The 18,481-nt window shown below is 40.4% G+C and overlaps 1 protein-coding gene across 9 annotated transcripts in view; it reads right to left on the bottom strand.

The window, feature by feature from the left end:
* Positions 1 to 186: 186 nt before the first annotated feature.
* SLC4A7 (solute carrier family 4 member 7) overlaps positions 187 to 18,481 on the bottom strand; it is a 103,540-nt gene continuing 85,245 nt past the window's right edge. For 5 of the 9 annotated variants that reach the window (XM_069958641.1, XM_069958647.1, XM_069958644.1 and 2 more), the window contains 11 exons: positions 18,093 to 18,254; positions 17,789 to 17,902; positions 17,421 to 17,582; positions 13,883 to 14,134; positions 13,520 to 13,588; positions 12,501 to 12,674; positions 12,293 to 12,424; positions 12,123 to 12,143; positions 10,015 to 10,115; positions 8,156 to 8,263; positions 187 to 1,358 (listed from right to left, as the gene is read on the bottom strand). In XM_069958641.1, the coding sequence (XP_069814742.1) occupies positions 1,277 to 1,358; positions 8,156 to 8,263; positions 10,015 to 10,115; positions 12,123 to 12,143; positions 12,293 to 12,424; positions 12,501 to 12,674; positions 13,520 to 13,588; positions 13,883 to 14,134; positions 17,421 to 17,582; positions 17,789 to 17,902; positions 18,093 to 18,254 (1,377 nt within the window). In that variant the 3' untranslated portion in view covers positions 187 to 1,276. Of the gene's footprint in view, positions 1,359 to 7,578; positions 7,624 to 8,155; positions 8,264 to 10,014; positions 10,116 to 12,122; positions 12,144 to 12,292; positions 12,425 to 12,500; positions 12,675 to 13,519; positions 13,589 to 13,882; positions 14,135 to 17,420; positions 17,583 to 17,788; positions 17,903 to 18,092; positions 18,255 to 18,481 lie in introns of all 9 variants that reach the window. The other 4 variants (XM_069958643.1, XM_069958648.1, XM_069958650.1 and 1 more) reach the window with 2 other exon arrangements.

The raw sequence follows: 18,481 nt of genomic DNA, 5'->3' as shown, positions 1-18,481 counted from the left end.
TTTGTTTTTTCCAATATAGAATTATGTAAAACTTAATGTGGACCCATACTGACATTTAATATGTAGCTCTGTTTTTTATGGGCATGGCTGTATTTTCTCCTACAAATTGGGAATAGGAGATACCATTGTCAGTTTAATACCCGGCATAATCCCAAGTTTCTCAATACAAGTCACAACAAGGTATAGTTTTTAGATTGAGCCACTAATTTCATCATTTTAATTAAAAAGTAACTAAAGGGTTACACTGTCCAATGTCCATCATCTCGGCAGCCTGTAAAGGCATTACACATGAGCAGCCGAAATAAAACGGCCACATCATTTCTTTGTAGCAAATTTGGAAAAAAAAAAAAAAAGATTTTAGGTCATAAATTGGGACCTATGAACCACTTATGTAGCTTATTGCACAAACATCATGAGTAACTAACTCATGTCAAACATTGGGAGACAGCAAAATCTGTGCTCGCCGACCCATTACTTGTATCGGCCATACAGGAAAGGTCCAGGCTGCTTTATTACAGCCATTCTACCAATGTCAGGAGGCTGTTGAAGCATCTCACTTGCGAATGAGAACAATATTCTGTATCTAAAATACTTCTTATGGCACTAGTACACAGTATGACCGTGTGTTATGATGGTTTGTCTGCGGTAACTGGTGTCCTGCAAACGTGTGTACAGGTGTGGACTACACCGTGTTTTATAGAAAATGACTTATTCTTCTTCATCAGGGACCTGCTCTTTCTTTACAACTAAATAAAAAGATAAAATAAAATATAGCAATATAACAAGAGAATTACATTTTCTTATTGTGATGACCCTATTTGTAGATTTGGTAAGAAAATAATTAAAATCGATAAAAAATATTGACTTAAAAAATTAAATAGAAAGCAAAAACAGATTTGCATTATACATCAATATAGTAAAATAGGGTTTCTTTATGGAACGTATGGAAATGGAAAATGGAGAACCCTCTGGTGGTTTGGTTCTAACACTATTGCTTGATGACAGGTTATTAAATATACAATAAAATCAATTAAAATAGGTCTATAAAACTCCTATTGAATAAATAATTGCTGAGTGATCATCCTGCGCCATATTAAAACTGAGACAGCCCTCTTTAGATCCTATACAGTATTTACAGTGCTAATAATTTATGAGGTGCACATACAGTATTCTGGAAATGGTCTGATAGTCACGTGTGGTACATTCATACACTTGTCACACACACACACTCACTCTTGCACACACTTCTTTACACACTCTTCTTCTTGACGTAGCTCTATAGGGAGGTTTCAGCATCGACGTATTTTCGAAAACTTTCATCTTCTAAGGTGATTTTCACACTAACTGGTTTGTCAGGACTGAGAAAAAAAGCAAAATATTCAAATCAGTATAATACATTTCCATTAGAAAAAGATCTGTCCATTAAATAGTCACTATTAAAGAGGTGTTCTCATGTTGACACAAAGCTCCATCTGGCCAGCTTTTGGCTGTCACAGGTAGTCAGGAAGCTGAGAACATGGCAGCTAAGGGAGCCTGTCAACAATGCCATCTAATCTAGCTTCATCATGTTATAGAGCAGGAAGAACTGAGCAGACTAAATATATATTCTATATCTCTGTTGGAAAAGATTTAGTATAACTTGCAACTTGTGAATTAAAATCCCTGCTCATTCTGTGTTATGGAGTCCAGTGGTAGTGTCACTCAATGGACTGGATTCTTTAGCATGGAAACATCAGACATTTCAATCAATTAATTTACAAGTTATATATCTTTATAAGAAAATATTCAGTATTTCAATCTGTTCAGCTCTTTCTTAAACTATAACATGATGGTAATAACTTAGATAGCACTTTCATGGTGACGGCTTCAGTTTATAGGACAATTCCAGGCAAGGGAATTTTTTGCAAAACTGCCGGGGTGGGGGAAAAAAAATAAACAAAATGGATTTACCTCCCCGGCTCCTGCGCTGATGCCTGTATACCACAGCTCTGGTTCCTGGTCGCTTCCTGTTTAGGGAGGGGGAACTAGGATATGACGTTTCAGGCTTCCTCAGCCAGTCTGCAGCTGTAGCAGGGTCCTGCCTTGGCCGCTGACTGGCTGAGCAGGCCTGGAACATCACAGCGAGGTAAGAGTATGTTATTTTTTTTATCCGCTCCCTTACCAACAGTTTTGCAAAAAATCCCCCTGCCCGGAATTGTCCTTTAACTGTGATGTAGCACCATGAGCTATGTAGTTTCCCTGAGTGATGTTGACCACATAGCTTTAAGTTTGTTACAGGATGAGTTTATTGAGAAATTATTGTAAAAAAACGAAAGAAGAAAAGTAAAGTCCTCTCTAAGGCCCACACTACTGGATGGCATATAATGTGGAATAGAAATATATAAAAGAGAAAAGTTTAAATAAATAAATATATATTTATTTATTTTCTTCCCAGTACATATAAAAGGACACAGGTTTTTGTCTAATGCTAGAGATAATTATGTTTTCCGAGTGTTGCAGGATCTGAGTGGAGGGGGTATTAATGTTAAAGGACAAGTGCCATGAAAAACTTTTTCCCAGTAATTGAAGCACATTACAAAGTTATATAACTCTGTAATGTGCTTCAATGTGCTTCAATCACCTATCTGCCTCCTTTCCCTGTCTTTTCCCCCCTCCACCCCCCAGCAGGAAGTGTCCTGACTCACACAGACCTAATGACTGCCATCACCATCACCAGGCAGCTCCTTCTTGTGAGGATGAGTCATCAGCAGGAGGGCTGCTCTAGGTCCTGTTACAGCAGCCCCCCCTCCCCAGTCCAAGTGATGGCTTGCAGTTGTTAAGCCAATGGGAGCTGAGAAAGCTAAGTCACCTGACAAGGCAGGGGAGGGGAAGGCTAGTGTAACAGGAGAAGGAGCTGAGAGAAGAGCTTGGTGACAGTGACGACAGTAATCAGGTCTGTGTGAGTCAGGACACTTCCTGGTGGGGGGTGGAAAAGACAGGGAAGGGAGGCAGATAGGTGATTGAAGCATATTACACAGTTATATAACTTTGTAATGTGCTTCAATTACTGGGAAAAAGGTTTTCATGGCACTTGTCCTTTAATCAACAGACTTGCCAGAATAAGTAATATGCAGATTGGGGGACACCTGGGAAATGGTCACCAAAATATAACTTGTCAGCCTATTTTCTTCAGTGTACTCGCACAGGAAAATGAAACGCCAGGTAAACCCACAGTGATGTGCATAAAAATATGTCCCCACCCGACTCCCAGAGCTGTGCGGGCTGTGGGGGAGGATGATGGCAGGGCACTGAGCATCCCTCTGCCATCATCTTCTCCTTTAAGGACTATAGTGACATGGTCTATTCCTCAGGACTGCTTTTCTTGGGAGAAATAATATTACAGGTTATAGTCACTAGATTCTGGACATGGTCCAGATTTGGATTTAGGAAAGAATGTTTCTACCTAAAATGGGGGGGGGGGGGTAAATTTCTACCTCATGGATTTTTTTTGCCTTTCTCTGGAGAAACAATATGCTGTAACATGCTGAACTGGAAAGTTTTTTCAGTTTCACAAACTATGTGAATTGTGTAAAGCAGCCACCTCAGCTGTTTTCAGCTTCCCAAACCCCTCCATATACAAACTGAACAAACCAGTCAGGTAACACATTACATCAGGCATAAAAAGAAAAGTACTGTAGTAACTATTAAAGTCACCATTTATAATGCATTAAGGTCATTTTTTTACCCTCAGTAAGTATATTAAGGCCTCATGCAAATGTTCCATGCTCGATCTGTATATACAGACAGTGTGCAACGGAACAGATTATCACGGCAACCCCACGACTGTGTCAGTACATTAGCGTGAAAACAAACAGTTTCGGAGCTCCCGTCATCAGAATGATACATGATGTCAGGAGTTTCGATAACTCGTTGCGTTGCACACCATCAGTATATATGGACTGTGCACAGAACATGTGCATGACGCCTTAAGGAAAGGGGTCCTTAAAAATGACCCATGGTTTCACGTGAACCTGTTAGGTGACCTATGCTGACCCAAGGGCAAAATATATATAGATTTGATTTTGGAGCAGGATTTTTTGAGTAAAAGGAGGAGTAAACCTTGACAGGCGTGAGCTTTCGGGATTCAAAGATCCCTTCAGCAGACAAGTTTACATTGTCATTTGTAAACTTGACAAAAGGGATCTTTGAATGCCGAAAGCTCGCGATTATAACAAATTTTTGTTTGCCAATAAAGTTATCACTCCTAGAACACTTTGTAAAAAATCCATGTGGTGGTAAATACTTTCACTCACAGTACCATAATATTTTTTCTTTACATTAAAAAATCCTGCTCAAAATCATATACACATATCACATCTACACAGACCAGGCTTCTCTCCCTGTATTATATCCTCAGGCAGGGCAGCATAAGTCACCTGTCAGGTTGACTTCAAATCAAGTTTTTGTTCCAGGACTATAGTAAGACTGGGTTCATGCTGCATTTTTCTATCCGTTTCACTGTTTCCATTTCAGTACTTTTAAAGGGGTTTTCTGGACAAAATGGACTGATCAGTCCATTTTGCCCAGAAAAAAACGCTTTAATTCTAATGAGAAAAACGTCGTCAACCACACACCATTAAAAAAAAAAAATCGGTTTCAGTGTATAGTCACACAATATTTTTTAAGGCCAAAATATGGTTGTATCTTTACCTCAAATAATGTTGTGTTAACATAGCCTAAATCTGTTTTTTTTTCTTTTTTCTCTTAAATAACACAAGTCAAAAGATTTTTTAAAAATGCACGGTAAAAACTGATGTGGCCGTATGGCAGTATCTGTTTCCTAATAACCTATACGTTAAACGGAAAGCAAAAACTCAGTGTGAACCTAGCCTAATACTATGATAATGGTACCATTGAGTCATGTGCAAGTACTACTTCTTTCTTTCAGAGTAAAATGAAAACATGTTTTAATGTGGCCTTGGAGTGTATTGTATTTAAACCAAGATCTCATACAGGTACATGGTATCTCATTATTTTGGTTGCCATCATCCAAAACGTCTAAGCATGTACACTGGAAAAAAATGATCCTAGAATGTCATATTCACTACACAACTGGTTAACACACGTGGCAATGTTAAAGAAGATTTGTTAGTTGGGAATAAACACATACTTTTCATGCATATTGTTACTTACTAGGAAATTGCGTTTTTTATATGTGTTGGGCTACCAAGCCATACTAGGTGAAAACATAGTGAAACATGGTGGGATTTGCCTTCAGTGACATGAGAAAGTTCATGACCGAACAAACAGGTACTCTACATGCTAAGAGCAATTGTTTTTAGGATGCATGACACAGAGGAACATGTATAGAATTTGCTATACTATTAAATAGGGGTAGTCTACTGTCTATTATGGTCTGTTGAATCATCAACACCATGCTCCAAATACAGTAATACCTCAGTTCTCAAACCTAATCTGTTCTGGAAGGCTGTTCGAGAACTGGGCAGAGATTTTCCATAGGAACTCATAGAAACATTTCATAGTTTTATACATTCCATAAGTCAGGTGCAGAGAGCCTGACCCACAGAGCGCAAAAAATGTTAAGTATTGATGCAATAGCATTACTGCTTTCCTCCTCTGCGCATATAGTAAGTAGCATTGCACACTGATCCTTACTGCAGGAGAGGGGAATTCCAGCTACAAACAGGCTTTCCCAGTCTATAGAAAACTTCTGCTCTGGAGGGAGCCCTGTCTGTATTGCTCAGTTTGTCAGCTAGGCAGGAGTTGTGATGTGATGATGTGATGCTGTGCACAGAATCACCTCCTAACCCCCTAGGAGGAGCAGAACACCAAAATGCTGGGTGTTGTGCTCCTCTTTGGACCCAGGCAGAGTAAGTAAATCCTTTCCAGTCTGTATACTCATGTGCATTGCAGCCTCTAGTGACCATCATGCAGGGGCGGATTAACTTTACCATAGGCCCATAGGGATGTTCACCAAGCCTAGGCCCCCCAATCCCACTTTAACTATGGCAGCACTAGCGTGGTGTTCATAGTACAGGATAAATAATTTCATGATGCCCTGATTTGTGCAAAATTGCAGTAAAAAGGCAGCATTTTTGGGAAATCATAGCAGAACTGTAGCCAGGAGACAATACACTACTGTATTATACTAAAGTATAAGTCTCTTTGGGTGGCTATGGGCCGCTCAGGGCCCAGGGCTACCGCCCGAAATGGGCCTATTATGATCTGCTACTGCCATCATGTCACCATTACTAGAGGCTGCAGTGCACATGAGTATGCAGACTGGACCCAGGCAGAGTAAGAGAATCCTTTCCAAAGAGGAGCACAACACCCATCATTTTGGTGTTCTGCTCCTCCTGGGGAGTAAGAGGTAATTCTGTGTACAGCATTACAACTTAACCCCTGCCTGGCCAGGAAACTGAGCCAGCTCCAACCAGCAGCATGACAGATTTTTTTTCTGCTTCTGGAGGGAAACCCTGTTTAGAGGAGTGAGGAATCTCTTCATAATATAGCGATTTCCTGCTTTAAACAGTGGTACCCCAACACCTCTGATAACGGTCCGGTAAACAATACTTCAGCAGACAGTTTTGTTCAGATACAAAGCAAAGTTTGAGTAACAAAACTTTTGGGGAAATTGTAGTTTGGGAGCAAAGGTGTTTAAAAATGGAGGTACCACTGTACCATAGTGATGAATCATAATTTACTTAAAGAGAAACTGACATACCGGGGCAGAGATCGCCCGACAACCCCCCGGTGGAGCTCCGAAGCTGTGCACATGCTATATGCATATCAATAGAGAGGAGTTCGATGTCAATAGAAAATGACTGGAGCAGCCATTTTCTATGGGCGCCGGACTAATCTCTGCTGATTTGCATATAGCGCATGCACAGCTTTGGGCGGCTGTTTCTCTGCCCTGGGACCGGGTCTAGGAACGGGACTTCCTGGAAGGTTAAAGTATGTGGGCTCCACCGGGGGGGTGGCCGGGCTCTGCCCCGGCAGCCGGCGTGAGAGGTCCTCTTTAAGCCATGAGTGATCTCAAGACCAATGATACTGTACAGCCAACTGCAGAATGATCTTCATGCCTTCACTATTTTATGAAAGGAGCTGACAGTACAGATATGTATATCAATCCATGCTGCCAGTGTCACAGAGTCAGGTCTGTAACACTGTTATCTCCTGTCACCACAAAGTTGGGCGAGAGCTGACAGTGTTACAGACTCTGCTCTGTGACACTGTCAGGCCAGAATAAAGAACATTTTTGCAGAAGATGCCGGATCACACAGCATCACTAAAGATATGTGTGTGATGCTTGTGCATATGCCTGCTGTCAGTTTCCCTTTAAGCATAAGTTCACATGCTGTGGAGTTGTCTGCTGCAAATCTAAAATATGTAGAAAGATCTCTATATTTTACATGCAGAAGAACTGACGCAGATATAAATAAAGTCTGTGCCACATGTCAGTTTTTGCATACTACTGGTACTGTTTAAAACCTCACATTTCCTGTCTGCACAGGAAAGCCTCAGAGGATCAGTTTTATACATGTCCCTCTGGGTTTTTCAGCACACTGTTTCACTTACCCATACATCAATGAAAACATCAAGATTTTACATTACTTTGACAACCTGCCAGAGACAATTCATTGTTAGCCTAACTGTGGGGATGAGCATCATACAATAACCTTTTAGTCTTTTCTTTTAATAAAAAGGTCACATTACATGTTAGGTTAATGAGAACCAAACTGGTCAACAATAAAAATGTACATATATAATATACCAGAAGATGCTTCATAATGTAAAATCTTATCAATTTTATCCCCAACAGCAAAATTTTAGATTTATCAGATCTAACTGTCTAAGGTTTGCATTAATATATAGAACACATGCGGAGAATAACCACTACTCTCAGCACAGCCTATTTATGCAGTGGGCATGCAGAGAGACAGGTTTTATGGAATTTATCATCTTATGTAATGAAATATATTTAGTTATATTGAATCATAAAAATAATAGATAAAAGTAGCAAAATATGTATCAAAATGATTGCACATTATTTATACAAGTTCTATATGAGCCTGTGTCTCTGCATTTAGCGCACTGCCACTCAGAAGCTCTGCTGGATAATGGATAGGTAAATTGGTAATAGCTACATAGCTACCTCTGGTTAGATCTGGTTACTTTGGCATTTTCTGGATTCATTGAAAGAGCCTTCCATTGTGCGGTTTTTGCCATCTCATCTGATATGTTTACAACTGATGGATCAAGGCTAGAGAATAAACACAGGTTATGGTAAGTAGCCGCTTCTGCTAAAGCATTAATATAGTTACTATGTTGATCCTAATGTAGGCAAAATAGGTTTTTTTCTTCTATTTCACTTCCTCAGAAGCTTAGAAATTTCCTCAGAAAATTAGACGAGTTCTGCAGCAAAATGCAAAAAATGTCATGAAGAGATTATGCAAAAAGAAACAAATGCTTGGTATTAGTTAAAGTAAAAAAATAAAATAAAATCATATTAAGCCTTATAGGCATATCAGGGGAAAACAAAAGGAAACATTTGGCAACCATTCATAATGCCACATCCATCTGATAATCTGCAGTGAAATTATGTTAATGGGAATCTGCTTATCGGGGATAGAGCCATCACATTTCCTTATAGTACAGGATGGTATTAAGCTCTTATATTGTTTGTAAGCTAGATAACACAAGTATGCCTTTGTCAGATTATCCTGCTTTATATTTCCTGGTGTGAAAATCAGCACATATTTCTTGGACAAGTTCCTATGCATGGGACACCATGAGCTGAATTCATTCCACAATACAATGCGTCAATGTACCAAACAATTGTCTATATGAGCTGCCAGAGAATCTTGTAGTACCAGCCAAATTTACTAAAGCCCCTATTCCACGGGTCGTCAGAGGAGCAAACGAGCGCTCTCAGCGCTCGTTTGCTCCTCGTTCCCCGCTCGCTGCCGCCGCTATTCAACGCGGCTGCAGCGAGCGGGTGAGTGCGGGAGGGGCGGCGGGGAGCTGCGGGGGGCTGCCCGGGTGACTGCTAGATCATCCGGGCAGCCTATAGGATACAGCAGCGTCTGCTGCAGACGCTACTATTCAACGGAGCGCCGGCGGCAGATCGCTGCTATATCAGTCGCTTGTTTTTCAACATGTTAAAAAACAAGCGACTGCAACGATCAGCCGACATGAACAATGTCGGCTGATCGTTGCACTCTATTCCACGAGACGATTATCGTTCGTAGCGGCCGATATCGGCCGAATACGGACAATAAACGTTCCGTGGAATAGGGCCTTAACAGAATATAAAGATTTCTAAGACAGGGTTAAAAGGCCGCAAAATGCAGCCAGCCTCCATGTCATAATGACAGTCAATGGGAGGCTTGTGCGGCTCCTCTCTCCACGCTGATGAATGAACATGTTCCGCTCAATCACTGACTGAGACAGTGCTGTGGCTAGCGGTCGGCTGAGTGGGCTGTCACTGTCAAGAAGAGTTTAGGTCGGAAGTCTTGGTGGATGCAATCAGCAGGTGACAAGGAGACATGCAGGAGGACACCATAGAAGCATGGAGAGTTAGGGAAAGAATGGAGAAAAGGAAGTTTTGGGTACAGTGACTCCAGCGCTGCTGCTGTAAACCATCAAAAGGACTCCAATATAGTGGAAAACCAAAAAGGTTTATTCAAATAGGCATGAGGGTGACATGTTTCAGGAGACACCTCTCCCTTCCTCAGAACAAATGTGCACATTTGTTCTGAGAAAGGGAGAGGGGTCTCCCGAAACATCCCAACGTCACGTCTCAAGTTCCCTCTGAGATGTGAGGGACCGGAGCAACGTGATGTGGGCCCCAGAGGTAAGTGCACCCCCCTCCCTGGCAATATTGAAAAAAGGCCTCCCACCCAGAGTACTCCTTTAACTTTAAAGGCTACAGAATACTGGGTACCAAAAACATCATTTATTTGCAAACTTTGTAACACAATGCACTGCCACAAAGACTAACACATTCCATACCTGTATTTCAAGCTCTTTACAGGAATCTGAAGAAGGTTTCTGCCCTCATAGGCAAGCTGCACATTTTCACTATCATCTGCTTGGAGCATTCGTTCAGCTTCCTGAAAACCCAAGTACACGAAACTTACTACAGGTGTCTCTGACTCTCAACTCACTGCATTAAAATGTATTGGTTTGTCTAACATGGCTTGTTTAGACATGCTTTACACCAAAAACATGCTTGAGACAAAAAACAGGACCATCCAAACCCGAAGACTTAACACAAAAAACTGCCTAAATCTGTGATCAGTAAAGTCTTTCTATAAGTTACCATACTCACAGTATAAAATACTCATTGCCACTAAAGTGAAGTTATTCTTCACTACACAATACCTTTCCTTAGCTCTACAGTCCCCTTATTGCAGTACCCAAGTATCTTCGCACTTGCAGATTTGTTCCATTTCTTTACATAATTGGAGCCTTGTTGCCTGTGTGGGCTCTGCAATTTTGCTTAATTTGGCTATCTGGACTTTGCCAATCAGCATTACCAAGCTTCATTGCAGGTGTTTTTCTCGCCATAAACAATGGGATGAAGCCTGGTAACATTGATCACATAGCAAAGCCAAGGCAGTCAAAAATTGCCTACAAAAATCAAGCCCACAAAATTAATAATGTAAACCAAGAAACAAAAAATTTTGAATGATTTAAAAATGCTTCTCCTGCACTTCCTGATTGTAGAGTGGAGAGAGAAGCTGAGGTAACAAGTGCTATGTAGGGGGAGACAGGAAAAAATAATACCTTAAATAGTGTATGTTCACATGGTGTACAATATGCGCTGAATAACTTTGTGTAATTTGTGTATGGTCACCTAGCAATAGTCTTGTAAAAACAGTCTTTTTGGACAGCCTTCAATTTGACAGCAAAAGGCGGCCGCAAAACGACAGTGTGTTAACATACCCTGAAAGTTAACATTTAGATGTACCGAAAAGGAGCCTGTAGTTTTCATGTCTGAATGTAATATTGTGTTCTTGACATGCTGAAAAATCACTGGCTGCCAGCCGTACTCCTCGTGTAATTGAGGATGATGGCAGACTGTCAGAAAGGGCTGCATAAGTTCAAGCCTTGTCAAGGCTCTGTAAACAAGCATCAACCACTGAGATCAACACTCGTTTACACACGGGCTTGGTCAGTCTCTAATAGTCCACAGGCTTTTTTTTTTTTCTTCAAGCCCCTCTGCAATGTTTCCTTACTTAGGGTACGCTCAAACTTAGCACTTACACTACTGTGTAGAATTAAAGCCAATGTACCATCAGTACAGTAAATTAAGTGTATAGTCAGCGCCACTTTTTTGTATATATGCTGATTAGCTAGTACGGTGCACTGGAGGTGGGCCCAGCATCCCCAGTGCGTTAATGTTTCCTCCTTTTGATGATAGACAGGGAACCCCAAGCTTCAGCTAATTGAATAATAATGTAGTCCATCATTAATGGGAGGAAAAATAGGTTTATTGGGGATGTTGGGCCCGCCTCCAGGGCACCAGACTAGCTAATTAGAATATTTATCGACACAGCATATAGCATATATAGACACACAGTGGCAACAATCAAACATTGACTGAAGCTTGACTTACTGTATCGACTGTACATCCACTTTAAACTTGAAGAATAAATTAATAAAAATAATTAGGATACATCTTATATCCCTAGTGTATTTACTATGTGTGAACATAACCAAGAGGGAGTGTACTGGTACTCTGTCAGCCTGTGGTTGCACAATTGCCTATAGCTTGGGACCAAGAAAATTAGTGACTACAACCCAATGGCCCAGATTTATCTAAGTGTTCCAGAAACTGATCTAAACTGCCCACAGCCTACACCAGTTTTCATATTATACACTTTGATAAATAAAGGCTTTGTCTGTTTTGAAAAAGCGACAAATATAGTTTGTGCAGGAAGCCCACAGATGATATCTAAAATTTAGCAGCAAAGCACATGTGTCCAGGGGTATAAAACACTGTTCAAAAAGTTTTTCTTGAAAATACATTAAATAAAGCAATTATTTGATCTACTTTTGGGTAGCAGAATATACCTTCAATCCTCACACTTTACATGGCCATCCATACTACATACCTCAGGTGAATCATCTTCAATCTTCACGTTTTGTAAAGGAGAGAGGAAGAGGAAGGTCAAAGCCAAAATCACTCCTTTGCAAAACTAAATGAGCATATCTACCGTATACATGCAGCATACTAGAAGCACAATATCTTAGGAAATTACAGCTTTGTTGTCTATATGCATACCTCTTTCTCTTTTTTCTTCTTATCATCTTCTTTCTTTTTCTTACTTTCAGGCATAAGATCATCCAGCCAGCTCAGTTCACGCTTGGTGAAAAAGAAATCTAAAAGTTTGCGGATGAATACCAGCGCAAGAACCTTTAGGAAAGAGAAAACAGTGTGGAAAATTTTAAATAAAAACTAAATAAAATAAAATATTGAAAATACCACTTACCATCATAGGAAACACAACGGCTGCTGCAGATGCTTTGATCACCCATAAGAGCACAAGACATGTCAGCTGTATGACAGTGAACACATGGACTTTCCAGAGGGGAACATAACGCAGATAAATCAGGTCCGGCTGATGTTTGGCTGGCATTGCAAACAACTTAATACGATCGAAAAACTGCAAAACACATCAGACTGGTTTAATATTCAACAGAACAAAACAAGATGACTTAGTTCATCATGTTATTTTATATGGCTATAAGATAGGTGCTTAGTGGTAAACTGCTCTGTTATGGCACACAGGGTATAAATAGATGATGTATCAAGCACTTATTCTGTGCCAATTTAATTGCTAAAGATAAAGCTCTAGTAATAGATTTGCCAGATTATGCGCAGGCAGCAGCTTTCTTTGTCAGGGAATCTCAGGAATCAAAGCTTAACTACTGTGGAGAAGCATAGAGCATCCCCAGCCTAGTGAGAACTGCCGAGCGACAGCAACTTTCTCAACATTACTATACAATATATTAGTTAACACGGCTATTGATAATTATTTTTAGCAAATAAAGCTCGTTTTTTGTTAAAAAAAAAAGAAGTAATTTTCTAATATACTGTTTAGCTATTTTTTATGGTTTAAAGATCTGCTCGGGGCTACTGGATGGGAATCCATCTTTAAAGGGGTTCTCCAAGAAAAGAAAAAAGCACAGCTACTTTTTGACAAAGACTTCAGCTTAGTTCAGCTCCATTCACTTAAATAGAACTGAGCTGTAAAACCACACCGACAATGATGACAGGAATGGTGCTATGTCTGGAAGAAAGCAGCCATCTTCTTCTAAGCCTAGACAAACCCTTTTACTTGATAACAATGCTGTTTTAAAGGATAGCTGTATTGTAACCAGTCATGCACTGGCTTGGCAACCTTGGAAAATATAAAACATAAAACTTGTGTAAAAGGACAATGATAACTGTTGAAAACTGTCATAATCTATAAATGATCTATGTACATGAGTGCAAAAAGGAACATACCTGGATACCCTTCAATGAAGAAACACCCATATACAGGAACACACCATACAGAACCGGCATTGGAATGAACTGGAAATACACGCACATGACTGTAATTATTTTATATTGTATAAAATTACTGATGAAAATAAGACAAAACATGACAATCAGAGAGGACCAAGAGATCTATAGGATCATTTTTCAAGTATTCGTTCTAAGCTTTACATGCTTTTAATAGGTGTGCATGACCCAGGCTAAGCCATACCTTCACACAACATGAAAAAGAATGTGTGTAATCGTAGAACAAATTCTTGTATAAGGTAGCATATGCGATGCATTCACATACATTTGTCAAGCCATCAATAACTGAGCTCCTCGTCTTACCTTCAATACAGAGGTCATGAATACAGACAGTCCCATCAGAACAAAGATCAGAAGGCCTGTCACTCGCTGCTCTCTGATGCCCAGGAATTTTGGCTGTTCTCCTGGAGCAGAACATTCAGATTCCACTTTCAAGCTGTTAACATGGCTGATGGATAGAACAGTTGCAGCCACAAACCATGGTAAGCCCATGATTGAACATATTCCCAGCATGATTGAAACCATGAACAGGTCAAGATGATAGCCACACCCTTTCTGGAGAGGCAAACAAAGCATGCAAACAATCAGACATGTTACTCATAAGGGATCTAGCTTGTTACCTAGATGCAATACATGATCCCAAAATATAGTAACCTACATCTATCATAAAGAAAGCTCCACAAAAACAGGGCAACATGATAATGGACATTATAGATTATCCCTTTCTTTGCATGGGTTTTTTCCCCACCTGTGCCACAAAGAGTGCTCAAAGAAATTTTCCGCAGTGGTGTGATGTTGATACATTATGCCTTTCAGGGACACAGTCTAGGACTTGCATTTAATGTTCGTGTCCTCCGTGTTTCACGTACAGAACACGGAACGTCTAAATGCAGCCTTGGTTAGAGGCTTTTGTTCCCTGTATGTGCCAGATATAGCGCTGCTGCACACCAGACCGGATAAATTACCAATGTTCTGCCTTTGCATGGAGAACTAGCAATTACTTACACTAGGAAATTAAACAAGTGTAATAAACCCAGCTCAATAGTACAGCTACACAACCTACATGATCTCATGGTTTCTGTCTTTGCTTATATTTATAATTTAATAGCTTGTGAGCGTTATCACACCTACCTACCAATTATACTATTTTATATATTGGTGGTAACAAGTATACGGTCACTGAATACAAGTGGGTGTTTGGCACAAATCTATCCTCTGCTTATAGTGTCAATTGTGAGTAATATATGTTCACCTTGCAGGAGTATATGCAGACAAGACATGGGATGCACAAGTGCAGAGAAACCCATGAGAATATAGTAGATGAAGCATTCCACTATTTATCAAAAAGTGTCTTTAAAATCTTGAATAAAGCTTAAGGCTATGTTCACACGACGTAAAAGTACGGCCGTTGTTGCCATCGGCAACAACTGCAGTACTTTGTACGGGGTGGAATACTGCCTATTATTTACGATGTGTATACGCTACGGCCGGGATCCCATGCGGCGCCGAAAAGAACTGACATGTCAGTTTTCTGCGGCCGCAATTCACTGAATTGCGGCCGCAGATAGACCTGTGAGTTCACACAATGAAGTGAGCGGATCCGGCTGCTTGCTTCATTGCGTGCTATGGGAAGTTCTGATGTGCCCGCATCAGAACACTGTGGCCGGGTCACGAAACGGCTGGTCTCTTACGTAGTGGGAACATAGCCTAAACTTTGAAAGGAGTTATCCAGCGCTCCAAAACACGGCCACTTTCAGAGACAGCCCCACTCTTGTCTTCAGCTTGGGCGGGGTTTTGCTGCTCAGTTCCATTAAAGTGAATGGAGCTTAATTGTAAAACGCACCTGAAGACGAGAGTCGAGTTGTCTCTGAAAGAAAGTGGCCATGTTTTTGTAGCACTGGATAACCCCTTTAAGTTTCCAAAGAAAACCAGAGATACACAAAACGTAACACCAACGGAGCCCTTAAGTAGGCCATATACCTTCAAAAGCTGTTGGATTCCCCCATAGACAGCACCATGTTCTCTCCACTGTTAGGCCCAATGAAGCATTTGCTAGATGTGTGGCTGCAGGCACTGTCCTCTTTTCCCTTGTGCTCTACCCCGTCACCTTTAGCGCCCATTATCTACACTAGCTTGATTGCTGACAGCTGTACTTTTGAGACTTTGGCCCCGTGGCAGGCAGCTAACTTATTCCATTTTGCTGATGTTGTTGATCCTTTCTTTAGACCGGTGCAACCTTTCTCGGTATTAAGGGAAAGATGGGACCCCCCCATTGCGGTCGGCTTCCTACCATGAGGCCATGTCTTATGCAGCAGCGTTGATGACGGGCTATGCGCCTTTCGAGAGATTGTGTAAAAGTAACCCATTTACCAGGGGATTAATCTCCACTATATAATCTTTTCTTAATTCCCCGCAGGAGGGTCAAGTTACCAGTTATTCTTACATGGAGAAATGGGAGGCGTATCTCGGTAGAACTATGCCTCCCCAGCTCTGGCAGATGATTTGGTCACAAGCGGCCAAGTCTTCTTCCTGTATAGCATTTCGGGAGAACCAATAGAAAATATTGCTCCATTGGTACCACACACCTGATTTATTGCATCGCTTTTATCCGGACACACCCTCCATGTGCTGGCGTTGTTCTAATGATACTGGTACTCCCGCACATTTTCTGGGATTGTGACACACTTAGGTCCTACTGGGAGGGTATACAGGGGGTAGTGGCAACCGTATTAGGTAAATTGATTCCTCTGGATCCTCTGACATACCTCCTGAATCTCCCGCCCAAAACGTTACCGAAGCACTCAGCCAGACTACTTCTCCATATATTGACTGCCGCTAAGGGCTTGCTGGCTAAATACTGGAAGCAGACGCTGATTCCCACAGCTGTGGAACTTATTAACAGGATACAGGAGGTTAGGAGGATGGAATTCCTAATGGCTTCACAAGAGAATAGACTGGAGCATTTTCGGAAAATATGGGACCTCTGGGATAGGTACTATGATATGTCCCCTACCAATTCAACCTCTCTTTTGTAGTTTTCCCTCTTGCATGTCTGTCCCCCTTGGCCCTTCTGTTTCCTTTGTCTTGTCATAGTTTTTGTCTTGTCTTCTTGTGTCCTCTACATTAGTTTTCTGTTTAATTATATGTATGCTTATGTTTTCTCTGCAATTTGGTCAGATATGTTTGGATATGTTATGGAGCTGACTTTTTTCGCTACACGCTGTTGTTGTGTTACCCATTTATTATTCCTAACCTGGAAATGTTCCCTTTATTGCTCGGTTCCTTCATCTGTATCCTTGCTTTTATATTTGTATTGAAATAACTATTAAAAATAAACAACAAGATAATGAAGAACAAGGCCAGTTGGCTCAGTTGGCTGTGGCATAGAATTCCAGTGGGCTGTCCTATTTAGTGACAGATATTTCTAAATGTACACTTACAGAAGAATGCTGTCACTCCCCGAGGAGGACCTCCCAGTGGGTTTGTAGGCCCAGAATAACCAGAGGTTTACATAAATAAATTACTGTTTATTCAACTTAAATATACATCTGCTCATCTCACTGCCTTTCAGTGTGTTTTATTAAATCCTGATCATGTACAAAACAGCAGCATGTTATGGCTATTTTCACACATCTTTTGTTTTCGGGCATATTTTTTGTCAGCTGTCATTTTGAGGGCAAAATATGGCTGTAATTATCAAATTATGGCTGTATTGCCGCCTCAAAGTAACAACCGTCCAAAAATATGGGCAAAAACAAACATTGTTTGAAAAAAGCCTATACATCAACTTCCAAGACTGCAGGTTAATGCTACAGCCAGCCTGTGAGGAAAGGATTATTACCTTTAGCTTGTGTTCCTTCCGGTTAATGATCACGGCAGTGATTTGCTGATCCATGAAGATCAGAATGGTGCATAGCAAGGCTGGGATGGCTGCAGCTAGTAACGTCCACCACGGATTGGGCCCAAGAGGATCTATGATCCATCCTCTATCTTTCAGAGTAGGCTTAAAAAGGTAAAAAAAAAATTATGAATTAAATGAAAAGTGTAAAGTGATACAAGCTACATTTCTCTTCTAGAATGTCTACAATAATATAACATATAAAATTACTACTAACACTATGCAAGATACTTTCTTTACCACCAAATTAACAGCCCTGAAAGCAATTAAGAGTCTTTATAATGGGGATCCTTAAAGAAAAGTTTAGTTACCTCAAACTTTTCAGGAACATGGAGCTTTGGTGATGGGACACCCACAAGGTAGTCAATGAGGACCATTATGACTATAGTCAGGAAGACAGCAAAATCACTGATTGTAGAACGTACCTGAAGGAAACAGGGATACAAAGTTGCTAAATAGAACATTCTTAGATTGTTAATTCATGGTGACAAGCTGCTGACCTACTCTACCTTGTTATATATATATATATATGTCATATTATTCATAAAAGTAGCATAGTAGACTAAACTATTTCATCCCATGCTTTATAAACACAAAGGAAAAACATTTTTATACCTTGGTAGGAAAATAATTCTTAGTCTTGAATTGCTTCAGGAAGGATGAAAGGAAAAATGTTGTGAAAAATAAAATGACACACCAGAAGAAAACATCTGGTATATATGGACCATGATGACCACAAGCAGGACCCTCAAAAGAACCATGATGTGAGATACACTCCTAAAAGGGATCAGAAATAAAAATGTAGAATGAGTAAAATTATCCATGAAACTTACGCTTTTCAAGCAAGGACTCTTGGCAAGTTGTACACCTTGAAGAGATTTCTAGCTCAAACATTAATGTTTCTATTCACCGGCAGAAAGCAGAGGTCTTGCAAACAGTGATAAATTTAAGCAAAATTAATCACAAAGTGGTAGAACTTATAGATTAATTAAAAAGTATTGGTC

Source organism: Dendropsophus ebraccatus, chromosome 2 (assembly GCF_027789765.1).
Source record: "Dendropsophus ebraccatus isolate aDenEbr1 chromosome 2, aDenEbr1.pat, whole genome shotgun sequence".
Lineage (NCBI taxonomy): Eukaryota > Metazoa > Chordata > Amphibia > Anura > Hylidae > Dendropsophus > Dendropsophus ebraccatus.
This window is presented reverse-complemented; position numbering and strand designations above follow the sequence as displayed.